The sequence below is a fragment of the Thermobia domestica genome, chromosome 3 (genome assembly GCF_964235325.1).
Source record: "Thermobia domestica chromosome 3, izTheDome1.hap1.1, whole genome shotgun sequence".
Lineage (NCBI taxonomy): Eukaryota > Metazoa > Arthropoda > Insecta > Zygentoma > Lepismatidae > Thermobia > Thermobia domestica.
The window spans coordinates 272,139,006-272,157,674 of NC_137456.1; the positions used below are offsets into that span (position 1 = coordinate 272,139,006).

General features: G+C 36.4%; 1 protein-coding gene across 1 annotated transcript in view; it reads right to left on the minus strand.

The window, feature by feature from the left end:
- The window catches only part of Arc42 (Activator-recruited cofactor subunit 42), a 62,731-nt gene that overhangs the window by 19,560 nt on the left and 24,502 nt on the right, over positions 1–18,669 (minus strand). Inside the window, exons 5-6 of the mRNA XM_081752364.1 lie at positions 17,285–17,473; positions 13,350–13,493 (exon numbers count right to left, since the gene is read on the minus strand). Of these exons, the coding sequence (XP_081608490.1) occupies positions 13,350–13,493; positions 17,285–17,473 (333 nt within the window). The remainder of the gene's footprint in view (positions 1–13,349; positions 13,494–17,284; positions 17,474–18,669) is intronic.

An 18,669-nucleotide genomic window follows, 5' to 3' on the forward strand; every position in this document is an offset into this window, starting at 1 on the left:
CCCATAAAAAGAAGTCTAATGGGGTTATGTCAGGAGAGCGTGGAGGCCAAGCTGTTGGTCCATCACGACCAATCCATCGCCCAGGAAATGTCCTATCGAGATAGGCACGGACGTCCAAACCCCAATGAGGTGGTGCACCGTCTTGCTGAAAAACGACATCGGGGCGATACTGAAGCAGCTGAGGAACAGCATACAGCTGCAACATATCCAGGTACACTGCAGATGTGATGGTATCCTCAGCGAAGAAGAATGGCCCGATAATTCGATCGTGCAATAACGCGCACCAAACATTCACCTTTGGACTGCCTCTGGTGAATTCCCTGACCTCCCTGGGGGGTTCTGAACCCCAAATGCGTACATTATGGCGATTCACTACTCCACTGACAAAGAATGTCGCTTCGTCGGAAAAGGCAATTCGTCTGAAATAACCATTATCGTCCTCAATACGTGATAGCATTTCGACCGCAAAGTCATATCGACGTGTACCGTCGGCGGGCAACAAGGCCTGAACGAGTTGCACTTTGTAAGCACGAAACAATAAACGTTTGTGTAAAATGTCATGGATAGAGCTTTTTGGCATCTGTAATTCACGTGAGGCCCTGCGCACCGATTTCTTAGGACTTCTCAGAAAAGACTGCCGCACAGCCTCCACCGTGTCTGCTGAGGTTCTTGGTCGACCAGACCTCGGAAGGTCAGCAACCGACCCTGTGTGTTTGAACTTCTCATACCAGGCTTTAATGCTCTTGACATCAGGTGGAGTCCTCCCAAATGTTGTCTGGAACTGTCTCTGCACCGTGGTTGGTGATCGTGTCTCATGGTACCACAGGACACACTGTGCCTTCTCCTGGTTGGTTGGCATGGCTTCTTGGGCTTCTTACTTACGTACTACAAACCTAAAACAAAAAAAATTGAGACTTGGTAAAACAGAACAAACCTAACACAGACAAAAACTTTTATAGTTTGTAAACAATTCAACACCAGTTTCATATTTCTATCTTATTTCTAGTCTGAGTTATCAATTTCTGTAATCAGGGAAGGACTTCTCGGACACCCTGTATATGTATAGACATATATATATATATATATATATATATATATATATATATATATATATACAAGGATCGTTCACGGTTGACCGGGACTTTTATTTCTTCTGAGGAAACATAGCACAAGAAGCACCAAACTATGTCAGTTTTTCAAAGTATTCTCCGTGCTCGTCGAGGCACCGTTGCCATCGCTGTGGCAGCTTCCTGATTTCTTTGGCGTAGAAAGAACTTGGTTGTTGTTGTAGTCACTGGGGGACATCGTTCCGCAGTGCTTCGTCTGTCGTGAATTTCTTCCCTCCCAGATGGTATTTAAGGGGTGCAAACAAATGATAAATCACTGGGGGCTAAATCTGGACTGTAGGGGGATGGGGCAGAACTTCCCAGCGCATTTCGGCTGTTCACACACCGTCATGCGTGTCCACTTCGGATCAAATGTCAGCTGGCGGGGAAAACACCTTGCACAGATTTTGCGGAAGCGTAAGTGGTCGTGAATGATTGACTCAACACTACCGACACAGATATTCACCTCGGCAGCAATATCCCGCACTGTTACTCGCCAGTTCTCAAGAATCATTTGCTCAACACGTGCTCATATTCACTGGTGTGACTGCAGGCGGGCGAATGTGTCCATGCACTACATTACAGCTCCCGTCCTTCGCGAAACTGTTCACACCATTCGTACACTCTTGTCCGTGACATCGTTTGTTCACCATACTGTGCTTGCAATCTTCTCAAAATCTCAGTTGGTTTAACTTTCTCCTTCACAAGAAATTTGATTACACACCGCTGCTCCACAGACACACTGCTTGCAGCCATGTTCCCTGCAACTGCTGCGCATGCGCCAAATACGTCATGCCGGGCGTTAGCTGCTCGAGAAGGAATACATTACCTCAGCTACAAAGCTTCCTGTATATGCATATATATATATCCCTTTCCCTTTCCTAAGTTGCACCGGCAAAGTAAAATGCTAAAAACCATCCCAGGCCCGAACCTCATCTATGTGGCAAATTTGATCGAGATCGGTCGTGTGATCCAAGATTAGTTTTATCTACATTTTATAGATTTCCTCTTCCTATGCTGTACCGTCACAGTGAAATGATAAAAACCACCCCAGGCCCCGAACCCCATCTATGTTGAAAATACACAAAGAACACAAATTTGTGTAGTAACTTAATAGGTGCACAACCAAATTAGCAGACAGTTTCCTAAACTTTTAAGAGCCTACCTCAGAAACTGTACTTAGCCGGATCGTCAAATGTATTCTTGAATGTATCTTATAATACAGCTTGTGTAGCCATTGTTTACGGAATTCCTGACTTCATTCATATTCTCTTTTTTCTATTACGTCGTTTTATATTTCTTTTTTAACTAATTTTTTTCCTTGTTTTTTCCTTCATATCTAATTCCGTTCAGCTGTTTTCAGAACCTATTGTCTTAATAACTTATTATTACATTATCTATGATCAACATTACTGCTATTTTGTTAACTGCTCAGATGTTATATATTATTAATCACTTTATCAGAAGGCATTAAAAAAATCAATTATTATCACTTACTGCGAACATTTTAATCGTAGTAATTTTGATTTCGAAAACAAAATATGCATACAAACACAAAGGGACTGGTCAAAACCGAATTCATTTTGGGTTTCAAACCTTTTATTATTTATATCTGATTTATGTGTCGTTACAGCTGGTCGGTTGTCTTGACTTCATCGAGGTGTATGTCAGTTTATAAATACGACTGAAAAGCCAAGAAGTATGTTGAATAAGACATAGATCCTAACAATCATTATCATCATAACCTAGAACATATATATCTTACCCACAGTGAATTTTTTAAGCCTATAATTAGGTCAAGGTACAGTGCGCATCGCTGAAGCATATATTGTGTTCGAAGTCTAGTCTTCCAAGTTGGAGTCGTGGTGTACGAAAACTTCTAATGAGGGATTTCCTTGGCCTTTCATTTTATCATTTCACGAATTATTCACTTGTATTCATCATTATCACAAGCACAATTGTTGAACGCCGAGCTTCTGTAAACCTGGGAAAGTCATATTACGCAATATTACTCATGTTCTTCACAATTTTCTAGTCTGGGAATACTTGAACACGTAAAACAACTTTTTTGTTCTTCTAGGATGAACAGACTAAGGAACCACTGATTAAATTCGGTAAGAAGTATAGTTGAACTTATTTTCAAAACAGAGTTACCAATTTATGCAACTAACAAGAATTTTAGGAATTATATATATATAAAAAAAAAAAAAAAAAAAAAAAAAGAATCAAAAGATTGCGATCTTGGTCAATAATTAGTTTTTAGATCAGGGATACAAAATTTCTGAACTGCCCCTAAATCGAATTTTTGTATTCTCTATAGAATAAGCACATTATACTGAGTTAAGTGATAGTTTAGGTTTGGCTACACTATGTAGTTCTCCAGATATAAGGCCTACAAGAAAATTTTTGACTGAAATATATTAGATCTTTTGATCCAAAAAGAAGACAACTCATTTCAAGTATTGATATTTGAAACACACACACTAAGAAATATATATATATATATATATATATATATATATATATCAAATGTCTTCATACATCACTAAGACCACATACTACTTCAGTGAATAAACATCTTCCTGTACAAGACTTTATTTTATTTTTTTTAGTCTCTATGTTTTGATGCTTTAACTGCTCCTACTGATAACCAAGAGTATGTTTCAGTTGATCCGATTTTCTTCAATAGTTCTAATTTATTTATTCTGACTGCTTCTCATTCCAAGTCATATTAACAATGATAGATAAACATAGCAAGACAAATCGTACTGCATTTTTCTTCAACATGGTAACACTGACTTCAATGTTAACAATGCAGAATTCATAAAACAGGGATCCTGCTGGTTCAGTGGTAGAGCGCTCGCTCACCTTTGGTGCATGGGATTCCTGGTTCGATCCTAGCTCTGTGATGGACAAACATTGTGTGCGTAGGTTTTTTCAGGTTTCTTTCCGTTTCCACCCACTTTTTTTATTCCACCATCTCATTCATTATCCATCATTGTTTCCCTTAACTTCGGAGCATAATCGTAGAGCATTAAAATCAAAATATAAAATTTGTTTTAAAACTATAAATAGATATTTAAAAAAAAGAGCTGAAAAGCAAAAAAAAAAAAAAAAAAAAAAAAAATAATAATAATAATAATAATAATAATAAATAAATAAATAAATAAATAAATAAAAATAAAATAATAATAATAATAATAATAATAATAATAATAATAATAATAATAATAATAATAATAATAATAATAATAATAATAATAATAAAGTTTTTAAAGACAGGAAATATTTCACTGATACCTTAAAAAAATCTAAACTCGTGTCAAGTAAAAGAGAAATGTCTAATATAAAATTAATTATTTCGCTAATAATTTCATGGTCATACTAACCCCCCTTTTTTTTTTTTAAATAGACTAAAACAAGCGAAGTGGTATGACGTCATCAGCAATACCAACCTCAAAACATAATAAGACCACTTATCGTTTAAACACGCAACTGGTTCTGTTTCGTACTCGCGCAAGCTTATTTGAGGGATTACTTGTAGTACACAATCTTGTTTTAATTATTTTTCCGGACATATTACTATATTGTAAAGTGCCGCACGGACGCATTTTCTAAGAAGGAATAACAAAATGACATGTCCGGGGAAAAGAGGACGTTTGATAACCTTTTTTCAGAACTAATCATTGAATATGGACCAAAAAATATAGTAATAAGTACAACACATTTTGAACTTAGGAAACACGAAAGAGGAGGTGACATTGTTTTTTTTTCTATTTTATTTTATGTTATTTTACTTATTATTATTATTATTATTATTATTATTATTATTATTATTATTATTATTATTATTATTATTATTATTATTATTATTATTTTTCACATGTTACCCGACTCTACGTATGTTTGTATGAATGTAAACACCCAAACTGTATTTTCTTCAGATGTTTTTAATGATATTATCTATCACAACAAACTATGTTTTATTAAAGGTGCCACGAACTTAGTTTAATAACGATTTTTTTTTCTCTCTAATAGAATATCGAAAATATTCTTATTATGTTAAAAAAAAAAAGCAAAAAATTATTAAATACGTAATACCACACTGCTCTTTCAGCATACAACTAGTTATTAATGCTGAATCCAATGTAAACAATAACTTTCATGACGAATGGAAGAAATAACCGATGTGGTATCAAAAATCCTCTTATTGCTGAGACAAACGCTGACAACACACACTTGCAATTATTTTTAATGTGGAGTTTGTATACCAATTTTTATTTTTCTAACTTGAAAGACACCTGAGACACACTATTTCTGTCATAAAATTATGATCCCCTTCTTCTCTCCTTAGGCTACGCATTTTGATCAAAGTCACATGGTAAAATCCTACTTTGAGATAGATTCTAACAATCTGAAAAATCCATTTCAAACGGTTCAGCCCTTTATGCACTATACAGGGCTACTACAAATGATCTCACTGATTTCGTTCGTGCCAAAAGTATAAGGCGTAGAGCATGAAAACTTAGAACATTAAAAGAAAATCTTATCAAGTTTTAAATATCATGAAAAGACTTAGAACATCGTTTTGAGTGTTAGAAGCGCATTGTATTGAGCGATCGTTCAGCACGTAAGAGAAACTCGTGTATGAAGCCTCAAGTCAACGGTAAAGGCAGGCAGAGAACTTGGTATATAATAGCAGGTAGTGTGGAAAGTGCTGTGAAAATCACGCTTGCTAGCTAATGTTGATAATCCGAAAAATCGGATCAGACCGGCTGAGGGTAAGGTTGACCTGGATATGCTCCGACGTGTGTAGATGGAGTTGAGACTACCGTGTGAATATGTACCGTGTGACTAAACGAGAGCACATCGAGCACTTGTAACATTCGTAGTTAAATAGTTCACGTCCACACGGTATTCCCAATTACATTCACACACATCGAAGCATATCTTCGTCAACCTTACTCACAGTCACTCTGACCCAGTTCTTCAGATCATCAAGATCAGCTATCAATCGTAATTTCTACCACACTTTCCACATTGCTTGCCATGGTGTACCAAGCTCTTTGCCTGCTTTTACAATCAATTTGCTGGAGCTTCGCACATGAACATCAGTTACGCACTGCTAGTGGTCAAATCAGTTAAGATCTCTTATGACATCTGAAACGAAACTTGGTAAATATTTCTTTTCATGTTGTAAATTTAAATACCCTGTGTCTTATACTTTTAGCACAAGATGCAGACGAAGCCAGAGAAAACATTTGTAGTAACCCTGTATGTAAACGTTCCAGTTATGGTAAAAATCTTATAATGTTTATTACTATATGTACAATTCTTTTTTAAAAATTGTGAGTATTGGATGTTAAATGGATACAAGCTTTTCCCTCAAGTTTCCTGTACAATATGAAAGGATTAAATCTGTCTAGAATTCTCTGTCAAAATTCTAGGCCCATTAACTGCAATCCAAAAATGCATACTTTGTTTAAACTTGCATTATTAAGATTATCGGACGGATTAAGATGAAAGTTTCACACTTCCATTCGACTAGTGTCCTAGAATTGTCAGAAATATCGCATTTGTTTTAAGCAAAATAAATTTGATTTAAATCAATCAACTCCAGCATACAACATAAACTAAATGAGGATGACTCAGGTCAAGTTCTGCACATGAGCTACGAACAACACAAACTGAATCATTCATTTACTAGTGGTATACTGTTCGGCGACGACGCCTATTTCTGTTCGATTGAGGAGGTCAAGCGGGATAATTGTCGGTATTGGTGTGAGAGTAATCTGAAGTAAGTTGACCCGTGTCAAGAACATAGTTCTATAAAGGTAATGATATTGTGTGGCACATAGCACACTCTCATAATTGGTTCATTTTGATGTTTCTGCAGGAACACGTGTTTCCTTCCCTTCAGAACCCAGACAGCAACTTTTCTTCTTATTTTCAACACGATGAGGCCACTCCCCACTATGACATTGGTGTACATCAATGGTTTAGTGCACAATTCTTAGGGAAGCGGATTGGTCGACGTGGTTCCATGGACTGGCAGCCTAAAACATCGGGTCTCACACCTACTCATTCCTGTATGTGGGGCTACTTGAAGCAGATTGATGTATATGAACAAAAACACCAGAGGTGCAAAAAGTGCAGCCAAGTTCGTCAGCCTCAAAAAGTGTTGAGATGAGGATGGATGAGCCAAGTTCCTTGGCCACTGCATCTGAAAGGCACACTGGAACTTGGCGCGAAGTGTCTAACATATTCGAATACATTAGGATGTCTGTTCCTAGTTTCACGGCCGGGACATTTCAGCCCTAATGTTAGTGGTGACCCCTAAATCCATCACGCTCACAAACACCATCCCTAAGGCTCGTTAGCATCATTTACTTTGACACTTCGTCGAGGAATATAAGTTTTCCTTGTCTCTGTTTCGAACCACCAATCTTACTGCAGTATACTGTATATGTGTCTTAGCGCATTAGCAAAGTTGATATTCGTAAGGTTGATGGTGGTCCCAAGCCCACCACGCCCACCACCACTATCCCTAAGGTTCCTTAACATCATTTTCCTTGACACCTCGCGCCAAGTTCCAGTGTTCGTTTCAGATGCAGTGGTCAAGGAACTTGGCTCATCCATCCTCATCTCAACACTTTTTGAGGCTGACGAACTTGGCTGCACTTTTTGCACCTCTGGTGTTTTTGTTCATATTTCACTACTTTTTGTAGTTCACCATGTCAATATCGTATATTAAAATTCTCAATTGTGGCATATTGCTTGATTTAAATTTAAAATTGTACATTTTTAAAGGAGTCATAGTGTGTCACATACAACATTAGTTCCCAAGGGCTCTCCCACCTGGAATCGAACCCAAGACCTGTACAAGAAAAGCGCACATGCTAGCCACTAGAACAGCGGGGAGGATTTATTCTATTAAATATCTGTTAGAGCGTTATGTCCAAACGATATTCCAATTCATTTACACGAACTACAATATCACGATCGCTAACATCTCATTTTTCATTACCTAAATACGAAGAGTATCAACAGGGCCCAAAACCCTTGATGCTGAATCCTCGCTGCTACATCACTAGACATAGCTGGTGTTTCAATATACCTAGTTGTTCTCTACCTTTTCACATTGCGAAATTACGGAGTTCATTACATGACGCGCATGTTGCGAAGTTTCATACTGCCTCGGGTTTTCCTTCCAATGATATACACCTTTCAAATAGCTTGTAAACTTAATAATATTTGCCACCAACATATCCTAACTGTATATAAAACTACATGAACTGACATAAATTAAAGGGCTGCTTCCGGTTGACGTGGAAAGTTGAAATGATGAAGGGGGATGAAGAATTTTCCCATGTTATTTAAATGGGTCTTTTTCTTTCTTTTTTTTAAATTTTTTTTACATATAATCTCATGTTTTAGGAACTTGGAATTGGAATAAAAAAATTGAAATTCGGTATGCTTGTACGTTTTCATTAGTATGCCTAAGTAAATCAGTAAAAATAAACAATTCCAACTTTAGAGTGGTTTTATGGGGAACTGAAAAATCTTTCCCATGGTACGTATTTATATGGGACACCTTTTACACCCCAAAATTATACGGCACTTCCTGTAGGGCTACAATGATTAAATTTGACGTGATTGTAGTTTTTCGGAACTAACCGACAGAAAAATTGCCAAAAGTGAATATTTTTAATTTTTAAGGAGTCTAAAGGTTACATGAAGAAATTCCCCATGCTATTTAAATAGACCTTTTTTTGGACTTATAATCTCATATTTTAGGTACTTGAAATTAGAATACAAACGTGAAATTCGGTATGCTTCAACGTTTTCGTTAGTATTACCTGAGGAAGTCAGTAAAAATGAAAATGTGTAAATTTAGAGTGGTTTTGTGGGGAACAGAAAAACTTTTCCATGTTATTTATGTTGGACGTCTTCTACACCCCAAAATGTTTAGTCACTTCCGGGAGGATTAGAATGATGAAATTTGGCACGATTGTAGCCTCCCGGGACTAACCAACAGGAAAATTGGTAAAATTGAATATTTTTAATTTTTAAGGAGTCTAAAGGGAGATGAAGAAATCACCATGTTATTTAAATAGGCGTTTTCCTGGAATACAAAATCTTATCTTTTAGATAGTTGAAATAGGAAAAGAAACTTGAAATTCGGGAATTGTAAGCTTAAGAGGTGTGAGGAAATAGGACGAGCAAAGGCGAGGGTGTGGTGGCGAACCCCCGAAGGGCAAATTCAGGAAATATGAAGAGCAAAGGCACGAAATTCACTGTTGAAGAAAAGGCTGATACGTAAGAGATTCTCACACTGTTCACAGATGGAGACACGAAGTATCAAGAACATTTTTACATAACGACTGTGGTAACTATAATATAACTCTGGTACCAATATATTTACGAAATCGGTTACATTTTGTTGCTAGTCTCACATAAATTCGAACAATTGGATTTCTCATTTCTTCGAAAACTACATTAATGTTAAACATTCTCACCTCAACATTATCTTACTTATCAAATTAATTTCAATATCTATTTAATACCAATGATTGCAATAAAGGAAAAATATTCACCGAAAAAAGACAAAATATTGGCTCTCCTTGTCTGGGTTTCCAACCACGAAATTTACGGCAGTATGTACGTGTCTTAGTCCACGGTTTTAAACGTTAACTGATTCACAGAACGTGCCTCATTAACTTGCTTAACTACTTATTACTAGCTCTCACTTATTTTACTAGCACACTCAGAAAAACTGTATGTGGCGTACGGGCCGTATGTAACTTATAGCTGACGTACGTAATGTACGGAAGACTGTTAGATGTCAGACATCCTGCAACGACATTGTGTAACATCTAAGCGGGAAAGAGGGCAGTACGTATGTAGCATATGGATAACGTATGTTAAGTATTGATTTCTGTAGTAAAAACATAAGGATCTTGTATATTTGTACACTATATCGCTATCCGGATAACGGATTTTTCTCAGTGACCTTAGCTCATTTTTCTATTAACCTAGAACGACAAGGACACGAACACAGAAACATCGAGGAGAGTTCAGATTCCAAAGGCTCTTCCACAGGGAATCGAACCCAGGACCCCATACACCAAAGGCGCACGTGGTAGCCAATAGACCAGCGAGAAGGGCACCAACTCGACCACTCAGACGATTGACAACATTATCACTATGCACATGATGTGTTCAATAACGGAATCGTTCCGTTCTCGATTTCTGATTGTAACGACAGTTTTTTTGCTAATGAAAAAAATTCCGTAGCAAATTCCTTAAATTTCATTTTCAAGCCATTATAGTGTACCTTTATGGAGACTTTTGCATCTTTATCTCATTAAGAAGTACCTAATGGCTATGGACAGTTTTTCGCCCATAAAAAGTCCCCATAGTACATTCCTTAAATTTGGAACTTTACTTACACAGGTCATTACATAAGGTAGGTACCATTATGCAGAGTTTCAATTCCCTATTTCACTTGGAAGCACCTAATCAATGATGAGTGAGTAAATGAACCGATCTTTGTTTGAGTAAGGACAATTTTTTGCCCATAGAAAATTCCATAGCACATTCCTTAAATTTCGGATATTTTTCATATTCAAGCCATTATAAGCTACCTTCGTGTAGACATTCACATCTTCATCTCATTGGGAAGTGCCTAATGGCTACGGACAATTTTTCGTCTATAAAACATTTCCCATAGCACATTCCTCAAATTTCGGACTTTTTCCATACTCAAGTCATTATAAGGTATCTTTATGAAGAATTTCACGCTTATATCTCATTGGGAAGTACCTAATCAATTTGATGAGGGAGAGAATAAAGCGATTCGTGTTTGACTAAGGACAGTTTTTCGCCCATAAATAATTCCCATAACACATTCCTCACATTTCGGACTTTTTCCATATTCAAGTCATTATAATGTACCTTTATGCAGAGTTTCACGTCTCTATCCCATTGGGAAGTACCTAATTAACTTAATAAGTGAGTGAGTGAAACGATTTCTTGCTTGGCTAAGGACAGTTTTTTGCCTATAAAAACTTTCCCGTAGAACATTCCTCAAATTTCGGACTTTTTTCCATACTCAAGTCATTATAAGGTATCTTTGTGCAGAGTTTCACGTCTCTGTCTCATTAAAAAGTATCTAATCAATTGAATGAGTGAGTGAGTGAAACGATTTTTTTCTGGCTAAGGACAGTTTTTTGCCCATAAAAAATTTCCCATAGTACATTCCTCAGATTTCGGACTTTTTCCATACTCAAGTTATTGTAGGGTACCCTTATGCAAAGTTTCACGTTTCTATCTCGTTGGGAAGTACCTAATCAATTTGATGAGTGAGTGAGCGAAACAATTTTTTTCCTGGCTAAGGATAGTTTTTTGCCCATAAAAATATCCCATAGTACATTCCTCAGATTTCGAACCTTTTCCATACTCAAGTCGTTATAGGGTACCTTTATGCAAAGTTTTAGGTTTCTATCTCATTGGGAAGTACCTAATCAATTTGTTGAGTGAGTGAGTGAATCGATTTCTTGCTTGGCTAAGGACAGTTTTTTGCCTATAAAAATTTCCCATAGCACATTCCTCAGATTTCGGACCTTTTCCATACTCAGATCGTTATAGGGTATCTTTATGCAAAGTTTCGGGTTTCCATCTCATTGGGAAGTACCTAATCAATGTGATGAGTGAGTGAGTGAAACGATTTTTTTCCTGGCTAAGGACAGTTTTTTGCCCATAAAAAATTTCCCATAGCACATTCCTCAAATTTCGGACTTTTTCCATACTCATGTTATTGTAGGGTACCTTTATGCAAAGTTTCAGGTTTCCATCTCATTGGGAAGTACCTAATCAATTTGATGAGTGAGTGAGTGAAACGATTTTTTTTCCTGGCTAAGGACAGTTTTTTGCCCATAAAAAAATTCCCATAGCACATTCCTCAAATTTCGGACTTTTTCCATACTCATGTTATTGTAGGGTACCTTTATGCAAAGTTTCAAGTTTCTATCTCATTGGGAAGTACCTAATCAATTTGATGAGTGAGTGAATGAAATGATTTTTTCCTGACTAAGGACAGTTTCTTGCCTATAAAAAAATTCCCATAGCACATTCCTCAGATTTCGGACTTTTTCCATACTCAGGTCGTTATAGGGTACCTTTATGCAAAGTTTCAGGTTTCCATCTCATTGGGAAGTACCTAATCAATTTGATGAGTGAGTGAGTGAAACGATTTTTTTCCTGGCTAAGGATAGTGTTTTGCCCATAAAAAATTTCCCGTAGCACATTCCTCAGATTTCGGACTTTTTCCATACTCCAATTGTTATAGGGTACCCTTATGCAAAGTTTCACGTTTCTATCTCATTGGGAAGTACCTAATCAATTTGATGAGTGAGTCAGTGACTCAGTGAGCCTGAAAACTGCCTATTTTGGGGGTCTAGTACTCAAATATGGCTGAAGGTAGGAAAGTGAGATTTGGCACATAAGTACATCTGTAGGATATCTCCTTACATTCTAAATTTCATATTTCTACCCTTAATAGAATTGTTTTTACAAAGCCTCGAAATCGGCGATTTTACCCAAAACTCTTGTTCGTGTATAATATGCTTACGGCAGTGCAGGCCAGTTTTCATTTTCTTCGCGGAACTTGGCTGCCATGCACTGCCGTGCATGTTGATGGTGGGAAGCTCTGCGATTCTAGTCACCTACAAGAACGCATTCAGCACACGTGTGACCTCTTTTCACCGGACACTTCTGCTTGTGGAGTCAGTATGAATACAGCGACTACGGCTCATTACATGGGAAGAGCATCATATACAACATGTACTATAGCATGCCATTGGTGGGTAGTTTTCAAACTCAATGTTTATAGCAAATTAACCATACAAAATAGGAACGAAGCAATAATTCTATTAGACTGCAGAACTCACACTGGTGTTATTTGATATACAATATGCCTCTCCTCCTATTTGAAATTTCGAACTTGTACTCAAAACGATGGCCATGGTCGCAATGTACCCTACGAGATGCGCTCTCTTCTACTATCGTCTTACATTTTCTACAACATATTTCACATTTTCCTCTCAGGTTTCAAAATAAAAGAGTGTCTAAAGACTTGCATATATAACATATATTATTATGATAAAATATAAAATGATTGTATTTATGAAAAAAAAAGAAAAAAAAAAAAAAAGAAAGGAAGGAGGAAAACGAAAGCTTTACCCAGCGTCATCATCGCTATTTTGAATCCAAACCCAGGTTCTCCAAGTATATTCTCTTCCGGTATTTGGCAATCTTCAAAAATGAGGTTGCACGTTGAGGAGGCTCTAATTCCAAGCTTATCCTCTTTTTTCCCTAGTGATAAACCTGAAAATCAGAAACGTCAAATAACTTTCTCATAAATATGTTACAGTACTTACAGGAAAATGGAGACTATTTTTCTCTAAACCTACTTTTCAAAGCCTGTTCACATTTTAAATCACCTAATTTTCGGACACTTACTAGTCCATCGTTGGTGCTGTATAAAAGACTGGTTCGCAGATAGTTGTAGGTAAAAGTAGAAATTTTCCTTCGCTCTTCTCACTTTTACCGATCGACCTATCGTTATTTTTTCTCTTTTATTTTAACAACTTTCAGCTTAGCAACACAATCATGCGATCTTGCATTCCAACATAGGGCTTCCCTGGGCGCTTCACAGCTATTTTGCTCTTCTTTATATATATGTACGAGGAGTGATCAGAAAGTAAGGTTACAGCGCCTGCAGTGAAACGTACATACATTAGGTTATTTTTCATACAACCAATACAGCCAACAGACAGTAGATACATTAGGTTACTTTTCAACACAATCTCCATATTGGTTGAGGCACTTGTCGCATGGAAGGATGAGTTTGAAAATTACCTCCTGGTAAAAATCCTGTCCTTGCGTGTTCAGCCACTTTGTCATGAAGAGTTTCACTTCCTCGTCTGAAGCAAAGCGACGGCCTCCTAGGTACTCCTTCAAGTGCGGGAACAAGGTGCAAGTCGTTTGGAGTGAGGTCTGGGCTGCAGGGAGGGTGGTCGATGATGTCCTGGCTGTGTTCAAATCTGTTGATGATGTGTTGCCTTGGCCACTTCGCCCCTCGTCGGTGACGTTTTCTCTACCAACCATAAACTTTCGACACCATTCTGCGACATGTTGACGAGACATTACGGTCTCTCCGTAAACCTCTTACCAGTTGCCGGTGAATTTCAGGTGCGATTATATGTTTCGCCCACAGAAATCGAATAAAAACTTCTTCGCGAGACCAGTTTTCCAAACGAACAGCCATTTGTGTTGACATACAACTAGTGCCGTAGGTGGCGGGTAGTTGAAACTCTGCACAGTTACCAACTCCATATATTAAAATTACTGCACACTCCTTATTTCTCTATAACAGACGAAACTCCAGAAATATCTGCCTTGCAAACTTACTTTCTGATCCTCCCTCGTATATATACGTATTCAGGAGGCACACGTGGCGAATCAGTGGTACAGCTCAAACCTCTTCCAAGAGGTCCCTGGTTCGAACTCACAAAATGTGATTTTGTGGTGGACAACATCGAATCCACAGGGTTACCGTTTCCTCCCAAACTCATTCCATTACTTCTTTCGTAATCGTTTACTTCCATTGATCATTTGTCTCCTTTAGCCTAACGGACAAAATTCTTGGATTTACTAAAACGAGAAATTTAATTTTTATTATTATTTTTTTTTAAAAACTTTTCTTCTTACTTCTTCCCTTTCTTATATGATGAAACAATTAGCGAACAAATACCTATATGACAAAACAATCAGCCTACTATTAACAACTTAAGTACTCACAGTGAATCTTTTTACAACTTAAGTACTCACAGTGAATCTTTTTAAGTGTGTGATCGTGTTTTTACTATTTTCTACTAAGTAAAAAATATAAATATAAATCTAACATATCAAACGATAAACTAGCAAGTGTTCGAAACTTATTTGAGTTAAAATGTACCGAAACTTAGAAAAGAAGATTATTAAGGTTCTGATAATTATATCACTGTATAACAGATCCACGTTCCATGATTTTTTTCAGAGTACAGTGCACTTTAACCAGGATTTAATTGTTTATAACGTTTCTTATTTTGTGTGAGAAATGCAGAAGCTAAAACATTCCGAAATCATTATTACTATTATTATTATTTTTCAACGAACAATGCACTTTTTATTTAAGAGATCGGCCAGGTGCTTCTCCAGATGTTTGTTGACAGCGACTTTTTGTAAGACACAAAATGTGCAAGGGAACAGTAACTCTTTTGTGAATCCCAAAGCGTAACTGGGTAGAAAGCCCAACAAAAGATAACACATTGAGAATTGCCAATTTATTATTATTTTACCGATATCGTTAACCTAAAACATTTGTCAACTTACATTTTCCATTGTAGTCAGTTGGAAATATTTATGGGAGACTCGTGAGAAATAGTTATTTGACATATTTTCGAAAAGTTAAAAATGAGTAGTGACTCTCAGTGTGGCTCGAACGAGGCATATCAGCCTAAGAGCAATTATCATACATCTGTATATGGATTTTCATATGTATACAAGTAACAACTTAAGGAGGCTATTACAAACACCGGAATTTCCAGTTTTACTGATAACGCCCAAATCCAATGCTGAGAAACTTTATATTTCTCAGGCCCTGCACTTCGTCAATACAGCAATCTCGTTAGGTCATCATTCATGTAGACCCATTAAATATAGCACAGTTATGTTCAACGTTTATATTTTGTACAGATAATATAGCGAAATCGTGCTAAAACGGGAGTTAATGGTTTTAAATTGCGGAAGAAAATGAATCGTTTCTTGCGTTGTTCGCCGGGTGTGAGATCGCTGTCGAACTTTTAAGACAATTGTGATAGTTCATCCGCTTATCTTCAAATCGCTTGGAGGGCTAGTAGAATCATCATAGCAAGGAGTGGAATTCATCGCAGTCTTAGATAATCACCAATCCCCGACGCCAATGACTCCCTAAATTATACTCCCCCACTTGTGAAGTAAATATCACTGTACTTATGTAATTCGAAGTGTACAGGTAACAGTGAAAGAAATCATAATAGTGATTATAATTTAAGTGTTGCAATCATCCGTAATCTTAATATCGGGCTTAAAGCGAGCAAGTCTTTGTGTGTTATATTTTCATATATAGTTTTCTTTTAGAACTATGCAATAAATCTTTCGCATCCAGGTAACGTATCCGAATTTCTTTTACATAGCTGTTGATCTTTCATGCACCTTCTACATCGCTGCATGTACGACATTTACCAGTTTTGAGAGAAAAGCAGCTTACCCTCTCCATAGTTAAGATTTACATCTACAGAGTTTTCCTACATATATTACGGGTATTGAAAATCCAATATTACGATCACTCATGATATTCTTTGATATTTTCCTTTATTTTTAACATACTAGGTTCCTGAACAGAGAATCGTGACTAAGGAAGTCGTAACTAAATAGACTTGGCGACTCTCAGTCTGCTGCATACTTGTCTACTACGAACGAAAGTCTTCCGTTAAACTTAATGGGAAAGAAAGAAAATAATTTTCAATTTACTGTTCCTTTTATACTAAAGTGTGATAAAACTTTAACTTCGGTTTTCCATACAAAATGGAAGAGTAATATTGACAATACTTAATGTATGAGAAGCAGCACTGTTCTTAACATAATTATGTACAGGATGGTTATGCAATCGGTTGCAGCAGCGTGTGCTGAATCGGAGTCGGTACATAAGGACAATGACACCGTCAAGTTAGCCTTCAATTTCTTAGATAAGATTACTAAATTTTGTCTAACTGTGTTACAAACAACATGTAGATTTTTCTAACTTGTACTTATTTTTTTATTTTATTTTATTATTTTTTTTAATGGTTAGCATACGTATCCTGGGCGTCGGAGATCCAGGTTCGATTTCCGGTGGGAATTCATATCCCATGTTAAGTTGCACGTCCACATCTCAAATAGCCCCGTTGCTGAATGGGAAGCTAAACTTCAAATCAATCAACTAACCATCATATATATTATATTTATATATTTGTTTTGATAAAAATTAATAGTGCCGTATCAACAAGAAAGCTTTAAAAACATTCTCCAAAAGTTAACAATCAATTATTACTCACCCTGAGTTGGTTTTGGTACAATAAAAGCGCTGATTCCCTTATGTTTCTTGCTCTTATCCGTTGTGGCGAATACGACCGCTGCTTCCGCTTCATATCCATTGGTGATCCATGCTTTGGTTCCATTAAGAACCCATTTGCCATCTTGAAGTTTTGCTGTCGTTGAAGCTGCCCCTGCGTCACTGCCGTTTCCTAGTCGAATGACAGAAGAAAGATCACTGATGGAACATTCTGAATTTTCTTTACATTCAAAACTATTGCATGATACACACCTGTCCCTAGAGAAAATTAGAAATGCAATAAATAAATAAATAAATTAATTAATTAATTAATTAATTTTTACTGACTTTTTAAAGCCTTTTTTTCTTATCACTGATTTTCTTTTCTTTAGAAAGTCTTTATTGAAATATATTTTTATTCTTTTCTGCATATATAGTACTCATGAGTTTTCAGTTCGATCTGTGACAGCTATATTGACTGATATCCAAAATAAATTGCCTTGATTGCCTGCAAAGTTAAGTTATGCAATTTAACTTGTCTTTACTTTGTTCGGATTTTTTAACTTACTTATTGTTTCAGAGTTACATACTTTATCATTTTGTTCATTCGGACAGGGTTCTTATAAAATTACTTTTACCATTTTCCCTGACTTTTTCGTGATTTCCAGATACAAGACCATTTTCCCTGACCTGCGACATTTAATAAGATAATGGTGTACTGATGATGAATGCCTGTAAGGGCTAAATAAAGGCTTGGGCTCAACCTGTATGCTGCGAAAGATCAGCAACTTTCCGTTTGCAACACTATACAGTTGAGACAGAGCCATACAAAGACTAATAATAGTAGAGAGGGAAACCAGTGTAAGATAACCAAAGAATTGCTATTTGAGCTAGTGAAGAAACTTTATAAAACATCTTCAAATAATATTACACATTAACGATAATTAAATTTAAAAAAGCCACCCTTCTCCTCAACGAGCAGCTGTAACTTAAGAATTCTTTAAGAAAATGTCTACAAATTGCTTCTTTAATTTCGAAGAAAATAAGATGCGCCCCTAAAACTTTAGTAAATAAACTAAAAAAACAATACTTTAATGTAATTTCTAATATTTCTTCGAATTCAATAAAATGAGAAAATGAAACAATGAGAAATTTTACAAAATAAATGTATATGCGACTATGAGAATGCAAATTGTGAATTTTTTCCCTCAAACGCAAAAATATTTGGAAGTTTAGCATAATGAAAGTTACGGGGAGCGAACATTACAGCTGCCCATGCCAATTCCCTAAAATCTATTTCTTGTACCCATTTTTTTTTTTTCCAGTTATTGCAATACATCCTAATTGTTATCAAAATAAAACATAAATTTATTATGTTATATATATTGT